Raw genomic sequence first — 13,520 nt, forward strand, 5'->3', positions numbered from 1 at the left:
AAACCAGATCTTTTTTTTTTTTTTTTTTTTTTAAATTTTTTTTTCAACGTTTTTTATTTATTTTTGGGACAGAGAGAGACAGAGCATGAACGGGGGAGGGGCAGAGAGAGAGGGAGACACAGAATTGGAAACAGGCTCCAGGCTCCGAGCCATCAGCCCAGAGCCTGACGCGGGGCTCGAACTCACGGACCGCGAGATCGTGACCTGGCTGAAGTCGGACGCTTAACCGACTGCGCCACCCAGGCGCCCCAGAAACCAGATCTTTTGCCTTGAGGAGTTTCACACCATCTGGATTTTCCCAGAATTGTGTTGCAGTGTTTATCATGTTCCTTTGTTACCTGTATTTCCTATAAACTGCTCCTTGGCTTGATCAATTCAGATTACAATTTTTGAGGCAAAAGTACCTTATAGGTGGGTTAGACGCTTCCAAAGGGAGGTGCAAAATATTTAGTTGTGTGTTTTAAAAATGATACTAGCAGCTCCTGATTGCCTAGATCCATTATTTCACTAGAGGCTGCAAAATGGTGGTGTTTTATCATTCTTTCTTAATTTATTAGCTAGAATGTCTACAAAGAGAAAATGTTAACTAGGATGCAATTGGGATGTTACTCAAATCTGAGGGCTGAAAGCTATAAGCAGAAGGGAGGAAAAGGAGGGGGCAAAACCGGATGGAATGTGTTTTGTTTTGCAGAACCAACAGTTTTAGCCAAGGAGATACCTGGCTAGGTGTGTCTCACTTGACAGCCCTTCCCTTGAGCAGGTTTGAGCCAAATTGGGGCTGAGTACCTGCTCCGATGACCTCCAGTTGTCCCGAGGGTACCTTTAGCTCATTATAATATTAAGATCTGCCGTGGGTGGGGTTTTCTGCCATTTTTTGAACGAAAAATGTATGCCTAGTGTGTCGACATGGTAGGCATGCACAATTGAACCAGTGTCTCTGCAAGCATCCTGACCCTGTCCCCAATATACTGAATAAAAGCTTCCTGTACTAACCCTCTGGGGGAGACAGTGCTTTGAGAGCTATCTCCCTGTCTCCTTACTTGTAATAAGTAATAGCAAGTTCTTTGCTTTCAATGCTCTTTTGGGTCATGTTCAATTTAATGCACCCCAAGCAGTGAAACCCTTGAGTGTGGTTACAAAACTTATCCTCCTCAACTACTGCTTGCCCTTGCTTTGAAATTTTTAAAAGGAAAAGTGAAAACTTTGCCAAAGTGGAGAGGTGATCAAATTCAAAAGCTTCCTTTCCAAACCATTTCCAGGATTTCCAAATTCTATTTCAATCTGATCTTTTCTTACTTCAGTAATATGACAGTTGTCTGTAATTCCCAAGTCCCCAAAGCTCTGAAAAACTTTATTTTGAATTTAAAAATGTCTGAAAACTGAAGTCTTAGTAAATTATTGGATGGGCAAAGCTTCCGAATTTGTCAGGCAATCCTGACTTGGACTGATGTGAGGCCATTTATATCTTTATTTATCTCACTTGGAATAAATGTTCATATATTTTACTGAAAAAATATTCATGTATTTATAGGGTGCTGGCCCGGATCCCACTAACAGTCTTATGTAACAAACAGCACACACATTTTCCTTTCTAAGTCCAAAATATTCCAAAATTTGAAAACATGTGCTCCCAAGTACTTCAGACAAAGAATGGTGAACTGTGACAATAATACAGTGGTTAACATTCACTGAGTACTTATTCTTTATCAGGTAATGCTCTGAATGTTTTACATTGAACTAACTCATTCAATCTTTCAAAACCCCTATGAAGTAGGTTCAATTGTAAAGCCCAGTTTAGGAAACAGACACAGTATGCCTACATGACTTGCTCTAGGTTGTGCCCAAGAGACAATATATTGGCCAGAAGGGTTTGAACCAAGACAGGGGGGCTACACTGTGACCTTGTTTCTGCCACCTGTTTTCTGTCTCATTTAATGGTGCATCATCCCCTCAGCACCGCACTGATCTGACTCCAATCAACCTTTCTTCGCTCGTGATACCCTCCAAGAACCTCATGTCTCAGTTCAACCAGAAGATTCCTTATTTCCCCAAAACACAATTTCAAACTTGTCTTTTTGTTCATATTGCTAAATGGTATTTTTTTTTTTAAGGTAAGACTATGATCCTTGTACTGGTATGAGATGTACATCTGTTAAAAATTTTGATTATGAATAAAGGATGTTACAACTAAAGAAAAATCCTGAGAGAAGACATAAATATGCCATAAGGAACACTAAAATGAATTTGTTTAAGAGATGAAAAATCGGGGGCGCCTGGGTGGCTCAGTTGGTTGAGTGTCCGACTCTCGATTTTGGTTCAGGTCATGATTCGAGGGTTGTGGGATTGAGTCTGTGTAAGTCTCCACACTGAGCATGGAGCCTGTTTAAGATTCTCTCTCTCTTTCTCTCTCTCTCTCTTTCTCTCCCCCTCTCCCTCCCTCCCCCTCTATCCCTTCCCTGTTCATGCAGGTGCACACTCTCTCTCAAATAAAAAAGAAAAGAAAAAAAAGATGAAAAGCTGGTCAATATACACAAGACAGTAATAATTTGCATCTCTATCACACACAATTTGCATTGCTGGCAACAAGAATCCTTTGCATTGTTAGCAGTTTTCTGCAACTTAAAAGAGTTATAAAACAGCTTAAAGGCAAGGGAAAACAGTCCATTCCGCAGGACTGTCCCATAATCTTTTTGCCCATTTCAAAGCCTTACAGTTTTTCTTCACATTAATTTCTCTGTCTGGAGTGAATACAGTGGAATTGTCTTCATCAAACTGGCACTTGGCGTATACCCACTATGTGCCAAGCATGCTGCTCGGTGCTAGGAGTTGAGTGGTGAGGAAGATAGACACCATTCCTGCTGTCACCGTTTTTTATAGATCAGCCCATCCACCTAATCACAGTTAGTTCCACCTCCTTTTGAGCTCCCATGTGATCTCATTACATCTCTTGTGATGCTGCTCAATCTTTTCTTGTATCATACTTAGTTGGCAATGTATTGTTCACACTGGATTTTGTAGTTCTGGGGAACAGGACACAAGTCCCAAATTCTGAATATCTTTTGTATAAGATGATACATTATCTTTTGATTCTTGAGGAGGTAAAAACAATGGCCTTTCAATGTAACCAACATGACTTTGTTGATTCTCTGCTACATGTAAAATGCTATGCCATGTGCATGGCAGGAAGATGATTAATTCAGCAAAGATATCTGTGAGCACCAACTGTAAACACAGGGAGTACAGTCAAGTAAGACATAGTGTCCAATCCAGAGGATCTTCAGTCTAATGGGGGAAATGGACCAGTAAGTTAACTTCAACATGGTGTGAAGAGTGCTGTATTAGAGGTGAGTGCTGAGTGTTTTGACAATGTGGAGGAGGTTCAACCACATTAGAGTAGTGAGCAGGGATGGCTTCTGGGACAAGATGATACTTAATCTGAGTTTGGAAGGACAAGATGGAGTTAGCGAGTCACAGACAGGGCATCACAGATATACACTGAGAATCTGAGGAATGACAAGTGGCACAGTCTGGTTGAGTGGTGGGACACGAGGCTGTAGAGGCAGGCAGGAACAGAATCATAAAGGGCTTCGCATACTGAGGCAAAGAGGTTCAGCTTTCTCTTGAAAGCCACAGAAGGATTTTGTAGTTTACAAAGATAACTCGGCAGGCTGAATCATGCCCTGCTTCCTGACAAAATTCACATCCTAATCCCTGGAATCTGTGAATGTGTTACTTTACATGGAAAAAGGGGACTTTGCAGATGTGATTAAGTTAAGGATCTTGAGATGGGGAGATTACCCTGCATTATCTTGGTGGGTGTGATCACAAGAGTCCTGATGAGAGAGGTGGTGGAGTTAGAGTCAGAGAGAAGATGTGAGGGGGAAGCAGAGGTCAGAGGAGAGAGAATCTATGCTGTTGGCTTCGAAGATGGAAAAAGGGGCCACAAGCCTAAGGATGCAGGTGGCCTGGAGAAGTTGTGAAAGGTAAGGAAAGGCATTCTCTGCTACAGACTCCAAAAGGAACATAGTTTGCAAAACACATTTCAGACATCTGACCTCCAGAACTCTACAGTAATACATCTGTGTTGCTGTAAGCCACTAAATGTATAGCAATTTGTTACAGCAGCAATGGGAAATTAATACAGACTCCCTCGGCAGCTATGCAGACAATGAAGGAGGCTGGTCAAGAAGCCATGGAAACTAGTTCATATGCTGTGGGGGGCAATGTAGCACAGAGGCTAGGTGCCTGAGCTTTGGCAAGATGGCCCTTACTTCTCAGTTTTTTTTTTTTTTTATTTTTAAATTTTTTTTTCAACGTTTTTTATTTATTTTTGGGACAGAGAGAGACAGAGCATGAATGGGGGAGGGGCAGAGAGAGAGAGGGAGACACAGAATTGGAAACAGGCTCCAGGCTCCGAGCCATCAGCCCAGAGCCTGACGTGGGGCTCGAACTCACGGACCGCGAGATCGTGACCTGGCTGAAGTCGGACGCTTAACTGACTGCGCCACCCAGGTGCCCCACTTCTCAGTTTTTTAATTTAGTGCAAATTTACTTAAATTTTTTTTTAAAGTTTATTTATTTATTTTTGAGAGAAAGAAAGCGGGCTGGGGAGAGGCAGAGAGACAGAGGGAGAGAGAGAGAATCCCAAGCAGGCTCCACACTGTCAGCACAAAGCCCGATGTGGGGCTCAAACTCATGAACTGCAAGATCACGAGATCATGACCTGAGCAGAAGCCAAGAGTTGGACGCCCAGCCGACTGAGCCACTCAGGAGCCCCAAATTAATTTTTTAAAACTTCAGTTCTCATTTGTATAAGTAGGATAATTGTTTGATAACAGTAATTTAAAAAATGATAACAGTAATTAAGAAGAGAAGGAAGAATAAGGAGAGAGCAGTAAAGTCTCCAAAGAAGGTAGAAACATATTCTCTTCTAAGCACAGATGGAGAAACTAATTCTGGCATAGGCCAGAAGGCACTGTTTTGGCTGAGAAGGGAAGAAAGAAGAAAACAATGGGTACAGATGGGTGCTCAACAACTGTGGGTTGAATGAGTGAATAGACAAGGAGATAATGGTGTGAGTTAGATGCACTGGTGAGTTAGATGCAGTTGAAGAAGAGGTGTATGGAGGATAGAAGAGTGAGTGAGCCCAGATCCCCTGCATCTTGAAGAGTGAATGGCACTTAAAAAGGAGTCAACAAATATTTGTTTGAATTTGTTGAAAGAACAATAGGAGATTGTCATCAGAATGTGGGGTAACCCCAGGAGAATCTGATTGGAGTCACTATCGTCAGAAATTACAGATGTATATAGAACAACCCTCTGAGAGCAATAGCTCTTGGCTTCATGCTGAAGGCAGGATGCTGGAGCTTTGATGCAATGGCAAAAAGACTTCTCTCAATGTTACACTAACAGGCTATTAATCCCACAAGCTGGCATCTCATTTCTAATAAAAGGTACATCATGCCTACTGTAGGAAGTTTCCTTGGAGTTGAAAGAATATTGGCAAATCTCTTGTATTTTAAAAATAATGAGGGGGCGCCTTGGTGGTTCAGTTGATTAAGTGTCCAACTCTTGATTTTGGCTTAGGTCATGATCTCTCAGTTCATGGGATCAAGTACTATGTCAGACTCTGTGCTGATAGCTCAGAATTTGCTTGGGATTCTCCCTCCCCCTCTTTCTGCCCCTCCCCTGCTCACAATCTCTCTTTCTCTCTCTCTCTCTCTCTCTCTCTCTCTCTCAATAAATAACCATTAAAAAAAATAAATTTAATTAGAAAAATAAGATAGTAGATTCCTGGAATTTCTGATTTGAGAGGAAGGGCCAGTGTTGCTGATTAAAAATTTGGTCAAAACTCTCTAGGTTTTGAAAAGTGTATAATGACATGTATCTACCATTATGGTATCATACAGAATAATTTCACCACCCTAAACATCCTCTGTGTTCTATTTATCCCTCCCTCCTCCAACCTCTGGCAATCATGGATCTTTTTACTGTCTCCATACTTTTGTCTTTTCTGGAATGTCATATGGTTGGACTCATGTGGCCTTTTCAGATTGGCTTCTTTTACTTAGTAATATGCATTTAAGATTCTTCCATGTCTTTTTGTGGCTTGATAGTTCTTTTTTTTTTTTTTTAAGTGCAGAGTAGTACTCCATTGTCTGGATGGACCACAGTTTGTCCAAGGCTAGGGTTTTGAATCACCCACATGGATATTGGAGTCATAGTAGATGGATATTACGAGTGAAGTTGAAAGGACATCTATTGTCACTTGGCAAATGACCAGATGGAGGATAGTGACCAAGATGAAAAGAAGAGAGTGACAGAGCTGATGGGTATAGACTCAAAATTGATTTCCTTTTCCTTAAATGAAGGTGAAGTCTTATGATTTGGAGGAGGCAGGGGGATGGGAAAAAATGCTGATTCTCCCCCCACCAACTCCTATGGTACATGCAGAGAGGAAGATGAAAAATGAGAGACAAAGTCCTTGGTGAAGGGTTGGGTAGCAGTTAAAAGGAGGAGGAAGAGAGTACTCAGTAAAGGGGTTGAGGATGAAGCCCAGTGGGAAGGTATGGCATAGAGAACAGTGCTACGAGGGTAAGTCTGTTGAAGTGAGATGCCTGGAGGGTGTAAATCTGACTGGTTTTGAGTGAACTCTTGTGTAATAATGTTTCTGTGCTTATCCAGAGACTTTATTTGAAAAAGAATTTTTTTTAATGTTTATTTATTTTTGAGAGACAGAGCACAAGCCAGGGAGGGGCAGAGAGAGAGAGGAAAACAGAAACCGAAGCAGGCTCTAGGCCCTGAGCTGTCAGTACAGAGCCCAACATGGGGCTCAAACTCACAGACCGTGAGATCATGACCTGAGCTGAAGTCGGATGCTTAACCGACTAAGCCACCTAGGTACCCCAAACCCAGACACTTTAAATGATGCCAATTCTAGACCCCACCTACTGTTTGTGGGGCCATCAGCAATGGTTTTTACCTAGGGTTCCAAATTGAATTTTGGTGATGAGCGTTTTTTGTTTGTTTTTGTGCCTTATATCTAAATTTAACTTCAAGAATGGGGGGCATGTTTAAACCTGGGTTAGGATGAATGGTCTTGAAGTAGTGGTTCCCAAATTGGTTATACATTATGATCATCTAGGAGGATTTAAGAAAAAAACCCATTCTCCACCCCAACCCAACTGAATCTCCACCCAACCCCAACTGAATCCGCCTATGGAGGTAGGATTTGAGCATCAGTTTTATTTTGTTTTTATTTTATTTTATTTTATTTTATTTTATTTTATTTTATTTTATTTTATTTTTATATTTTAGAGTTCTGGAGGTTAGACATCTGAAATGTGTCTGCAAGACTATGTTCCTTTTGGAGGCTGTAGCAGAGAATTCCTTTCCTTACCTTTCTGCACTATAAGTGCAGACCCCGATGTGGTGCTTGAACTCACGAACCATGAGATCATGACCCAAGCCAAAGTCAGATGCTTAACCAATCGAGCCACCCAGGCACCCCTTGGACATGAGTTTTTTTTAAGGATAAGGTGATACAAAAGTGCAGCTAAGTTTGAGAACCACTGCCTTCAGACAACTTATAATTTATAAAACAGAAAACAGTAAGATAAAGGCATAAGAGAAGGACAAAATGCTATGTAAATTCATGGGAAAGAGAGATCAGATCCACTGGAAAAACTTAGAAAGACTTTATGAAAGTCATGACATCTGAGATGAAGGATTTAAAAAAAAAAAAAGATTCAGGTATTGAAAAACAATCTCTGATAAAACTATCAGGTTGAATATGACTATGGAATTTAGAAAATACTAGATCGATTATAGCTACCGGTTCCCCTGCAACATAAGGTAATTGTAGGAGCAAAGGGAAAGAAAAATCTGGGAATAGACTTAGTTCTAGACAATGGGGGAGCTATTGAAAGTTTTGATACGACCGAGAGACCCGTTTAGAGATCTGGATAGAAACGACATGTCTAGAAACAATGTGCAAAATGAAATGAAGAGAACAGTCTGAAAGTGAGGGACCAGTTACAAGGTTTTTACAATATTTAGTTTTAAGATAGAGAGGGAATGGAAAGCCGGGGAGGAAAGGGAGCAACGTGACAGATCCAAAATCTGAATGACTAGGCAACTTGGATGTGGGGAATAATAGAGGCCAAAGGTGACCAGAGGATTTTTACTACAAGAGTGCTGTCATTAACAAAAACAGAGAAGGCACTGTTTTGGACTGGTTTGATGGGAAGATAACTTTTATTTTTATGTCCAGGTAGAAAATGCTTGGAAGACTTGTAGATGGAGCAGTTTAACAAACAAGTGTAAACAAAGGCTAGGAGATCAAAAGAAGGCTTGGAACTGGAGACACATTTGAAATCTGCTTGGCGTTAGTAATGGAAGGTATGGGAGCAGGAGGATTTATTAATTCTGTTTTGCTGGTGAGTAGGAGGTACTCGATGGACACATTAAAAATTTTTTTTTTATTGTTTATTTATTTTTGAGAGAGAAAGAGAGAGAGAGAGAGGGAATGAGTGGGAGAGGGGCAAAGGAAGAGGGAGACACAGAATCCGAAGCAGGCTCCGGGCTCTAAGCTGTCAGCACAGAGCTCGATGCAGGGCTTCAACCCACAAATTTTGAGATCATGACCTGAGCTGAAGTCGGATGCTTAACCAACTGAGCCGCCTAGATGCCCCTTGATGGACACATTTTATTGCTGATGTTGAAAAAGAAAGCAGAATTGTCTAGACAACCAACATTTAGAAGGAAGAAGAGTTGATGGAGGAACCAGAGAATGACTGGGAAGAGGAAAAAACCCAGGATTCTGCAGGGTCTTGGTGTCCTAAAGCAGAAAAGTCAAGCAGGACAAGGTGGTACACTGTGGGCTAAACTAATCTTTAGTGTTGGCTAGTGGGTAATCCTTAACATGTAAGCTCCATGACGGTAGATGTTTTTGTTTGCTAGAAGATTGCCTGTCACATTGTGCTCAATAATTAAGTATTCAACAAATTAATTCTTGAGATTTCAGACATTTTCAGAAGACTTCTGGAGGTAGAAGCCAAATCTAAAGGAACAAATAGAATTGCCACTTTCCCAGAAGAAACCCCATTCTTGTCCATTTTCCATAGGTAGTCAGGGTGACCTTTTAAGTGTGTGTGTGTGTGTGTGTGTGTGTGTACGTGTGTGTGTGTGTGTATAAGTAGGCTCTATGCTCAACATGGGGTTTGAACTCACAATTCTGAGATCAAGAGTTGCATGCTCTATGGACTGAGCCAGTTAGGCACCCCCAGCGTGACCTTTTAAAAAATAAATCATGGCATGCCACTTTCCTGCTTAAAGATGGCTTCTTGCTGAATTTAGGATTAGCCCAAACCAAACCAACCCAAACCAATACAAACCACACTGCCTGAGCTGGCCATCCCGGTGCAGCCTGGCTTATATTTTCAACTGAACCATAGGCCACTTTCCCTCTCATATACTACCCTCCAGTCACCACTTGAACCTGAAGTTCTTGCCTGTCCCTTTAATGCCTTGACCATGCCCATCTTGTCCCTGTATTAGGGCACTTGCATGTAGTTCCCTTTGGCTAGTATATGCTGGCCCAGCTTTTTTTTTTTTTTTTGTCCCAGCTTTTTACTTGTTAACTTGCTTCTCATTCTTTAGGTCTGTTCACATGTTATCACTTCTCCCAGAGATCATTCCTGAGTACTTGGTTTAAAGTAGTCCTTGCCTCAAGCCCCACTCCCCTCACACGACCTTGTTTTCTTTCTTTCCTAGGACTTCCTAGTCTGGAACATCTTGTTTATTTATGTGTTTACTGACAGTCTCTTCCCATTAGAAAATGAGGGAGAAAATGCAAACGGCAGAGGGAACAACCGATGAATAAAAGCTCAGGAGAAGCAAAAGGAGATGGGATCAAGAGTTTCAACGGAGGAATGAAGAACTCTTGCTTCCTCTAAAACAAGAGCAAGGAAAGTAGACAAGAGCAGACACATTAGGGAATCTGAGGTGTAACGCATTAGGCAACCTGCTGAGTTCTTTTCCCATCAGCCTGTAATTACATGGTTAAACTGGTTGTAGGAATAGCAGCAAATTACTTGATTTTACCTTGTCAGCTGGTTCTGTAAAATATGCTGTGAATATGGGGGTGGAGAGCATCCTTTTCTAGATTCTTTTTTTCTTAGGTCTAAGCTTAGCAAGAGAATCACTGGCCCATGTCTTATATGTAAAAAGGTCTTCACAGACATTGTTGCTTTTATTGTACTGTGTGCATAATTCTAAAGGAGGTACATGCTGCCTGAAGCACCAGGAAGCAACATTTGGGTGGACGCCCGAGATGCCCCCAGTGGGGCTTCAGCATTCTTTCTGAGAGACAATGGACTGAGATTTATAATGCAGGTGCTTTTTTGGTTTGTTTTCTGGGGGCTTAGAAATGATAAAGCATTACATTCACACAACCTTGCTGTGAAAGATTACAGTAATGTTATTATAACCTCATTTTCTGTTGAAAGGGGGAAATGAGATTTGCTCCAGACTAAACAAGAAGTCAGTAATAAAAAATTACAGTCCCTCGGGTGCCTGGATGGCTCAGTCAGTTGAGTGTCAGATTCTTGATTTCGGTTTGGTGGTCCGTGAGTTTGAGCCCCACATCAGGCTCTGCACTGACTGGTGTTTGGAGCCTGCTTTGAATTCTCAGTCTCTCTTTCTGTCTGCCCCTCCCCCGCTCGTTCTCTCTCTCTCTCTCTCTCCCTCTCTCTCTCTCAAAAATAAATAAACATTAAAAAAAATTATAGTCACTGGCTAATCCAGGCTTTCTGACTTGTGCACGCGTTACATCCTTCACACACTCCAAGGCTTACGATGACAACTACCAGCAACACTATTGGCATTTTCAAGTCTTTGCCTTCACTCCCATCCTAGTGTAGACAACCACACTATGCGTGCATTGCATGTCATGGTGTATGAAAGGCAGATGAGGAAAATATTAAATATGAGTACTAATAACTACCACTTCTCAGTGTTTGGGATTAAAGGTTTCCTTTGCACTGCTGGGAGATGCTGGGGAGGCTGTGGGAAGGGGAGAGGTTGGCAGTGGGTGGGAAGCTGCAGAGAAGCCTAGGGTCTGTCTAGAACACATAGGCCCTTATGGACCTTCCCCCTTTTAATAAGTCCCTTCCCTATTTTATTTTATTTTATTTTATTTTATTTTATTTTATTTTATTTTATTAAAATATGTATATTTTTAAGTAATCGTTACACCCAACATGGGGCTGGAACTCACAACCCTGAGATCAATAGTTGCATATTCCACTGACTGAGCCAGACAAGCCCCCTCCTACCCTATTTTGATAGACTCCTGGGGCACCTGGGTGGTTCATTCAGTTAAGTGACAAACTCTTGATTTTGGCTCAGGTCAGGATCTCACAGTTCATGAGATCAGACCCCATGTCGGGCTCTGTGCTGGCCGAGCCTGCTTGGAATTCTTCCTCTCCCTCTCTCTCTGCCCTTCCCCGGCTTCTCTCTCTCAAAATAAAGAAAGAAAAAAAGAAAAGAAAAAAAAAAAACTTTCAAAAGACTCCTGTGATAACTTCTCCCATCTCCAACCAACTCAGGCTAGAGGGAAAATCAAATAAGCCTCAAGCCAGCTTTGATTACAGCCTGCTAAATGCAAGTATGCATCAGTCACTCTGTAGTCACACAAATATGCACAAGTTAAGATTCAGAACATGTGTACCTAAATTTATGCATATAATATTTACATATTCCATAATATTAAACCTACATCGTACGCATGGTTATGCTTGTCATCGATGCATATCCGTATCTTTCTAGACTCACACGTTTCTATCACTGTGCTACTGTTTACATATGATAGTGCCCCAGAGTTGAAGATCCTGGGTTTGAATCCTGTTTCTGTCATTATTATATGGCTTGTATGAAGGGGAACCTTCTGACGAGAAGGTTTTTCACTGACAACGTTAGGTGTTCTAAACTGGGGGCAGTATTGTTTACTGACACTTCAAACATGCTTTCACATTAGTCCATTTCCAGGCCCACCCAATGACTTCACATACGTTGTAAACACGTCTTTGGTCTGCACTGAAAAGAGAAGACTTCTCTCAAAGTCTAAGTGAAGGGGAAAGGACGGAAAACAAGTTCGTCCTACAAGACTTTACTTTGAGCCCAGCACTGTGTAAAGTTCCTGAGTGCAGAGAAATCAAAAAGTGAGTGCGGTATAACAAACGTTCTCTCGGGCCACAAGCCTAGCAATCAGAGCACAGTACAATCAGTAACTTACGATTTGTAATGAGTCAGGCTGTACTAGGCCCACAGGAAACTTTCATAAAAGATAAACATCACTTGGGGCGCCTGGGAGGCTCAGTCGGTTAAGCGTCCAAGGTGCCGGTGACAGAAGCAACCTAACACTCCGCACACTGCGGTCCCCGCCGCCCGGACGCCCCCGCCGCCTCTGGCCTGCGGAGCGCCCCGCGCAGGCGCACGCCGCCCCGCTCTAGGGGACGGGCCCCAGCTGCCATCTTGCCGCGCGCGGGAGCTACCGCCGCTCACCAGTCCGTAGAGCCGGAGTCGAGGTTGTCCATTCCAGATCGCGTTCCCTTTTCATTGCCAGCCCTGCCCAACGGCCTGCCCGGCCTGCCCAGCCCCTACTCCAGGCCATGAAGTGATCCATCGCCTGCTGCCCGACTCCTAGCATTGGTCCGCCCCGGTGCCCACTCCTGCGGAACGGAGCGCCCGGGCACCCGGTCTCCCCGCCGGCCGCGATGCCGAACGTGCAGCTGCCGCCCAAGGAGAGCAACCTTTTCAAGCGCATCTTGGTGAGTGGCCGAGGCCGCGCTCCCGACCCGGCCAGGCGCGGCGATCGGTCCTGAGGCGGCGTCGCCACCGCGAGCTGGGCTCGGCCCCGGCTCCGTTCTTTGTTTACCTCCGAACCGTCTCGACCTGACTCCCCACCTCGGCCGGCCTCCCCCTGCCCCCGCGCGCTTCGTCTCGCTGCGTCTCTCGCTGCACCCCCGCCGCGCTCCGCAGTACCTTTGGGCCGGGACGCGTCGGCCGGGAGTGGCCCCCTTGGCCTCTGCGGCGCTCTGCGGCCAAACTCACGACCTCAGCCCTACCGGTCCTCCCGTTTGTTTCTTTTCCCCTTGGCCAGGTGTGTTCGTTCACTGATTCGTGCTTAACCTATTGCACAGTGCACGCTGATACCTGCTAAAGAGGGGGCGATCCTCTGGTGCAGTGGGGCTCCGACTTATACCGGTTACAGGAAAATTAAATCCTAGGAGGCCAAGCCTCCCTTGTAGAAAGAGTTTTTGTTTTTGATGTGCCGTACTTACCCCCTTTGGAAGAGACCAAGTGACTTGAACTGCATTTCAAAGTCAAAAGTCGAACACAGCTCTTTGATCTCTTTTAACTTATTCAGGCCCTGCATTGGCTAAGTCGCACCGACTGGCCGATTTCACACTTGAGGGGAGCCTTTACTTTGTTTCCAAGCAGAAACCTGAATAGGACCC

The 13,520-nt window shown here is 43.4% G+C and overlaps 2 protein-coding genes across 14 annotated transcripts in view; one reads left to right on the plus strand and one right to left on the minus strand.

Moving 5' to 3' along the window:
* MTRF1 (mitochondrial translation release factor 1) overlaps window positions 1-12,930 on the minus strand; it is a 70,359-nt gene extending 57,429 nt beyond the window's left edge. For 2 of the 5 annotated variants that reach the window (XM_058684025.1, XM_058684008.1), the window contains exon 1: window positions 12,813-12,929. The gene's annotated coding sequence lies outside the window, so the exon portion shown is untranslated. Of the gene's footprint in view, window positions 1-12,295; window positions 12,411-12,812 lie in introns of those variants that run through there. The other 3 variants (XM_058684036.1, XM_058684087.1, XM_058684014.1) reach the window with 3 other exon arrangements.
* The window catches only part of NAA16 (N-alpha-acetyltransferase 16, NatA auxiliary subunit), a 61,155-nt gene continuing 60,155 nt past the window's right edge, over window positions 12,521-13,520 (plus strand). For 4 of the 9 annotated variants that reach the window (XM_058683902.1, XM_058683916.1, XM_058683941.1 and 1 more), the window contains exon 1: window positions 12,525-12,830. In XM_058683902.1, the coding sequence (XP_058539885.1) occupies window positions 12,777-12,830 (54 nt within the window). In that variant the 5' untranslated portion in view covers window positions 12,525-12,776. Of the gene's footprint in view, window positions 12,831-13,520 lie in introns of all 9 variants that reach the window. The other 5 variants (XM_058683987.1, XM_058683925.1, XM_058683908.1 and 2 more) reach the window with 5 other exon arrangements.

This window comes from Neofelis nebulosa, chromosome 1 (assembly GCF_028018385.1).
Source record: "Neofelis nebulosa isolate mNeoNeb1 chromosome 1, mNeoNeb1.pri, whole genome shotgun sequence".
Classification (NCBI taxonomy): Eukaryota; Metazoa; Chordata; class Mammalia; order Carnivora; family Felidae; genus Neofelis; species Neofelis nebulosa.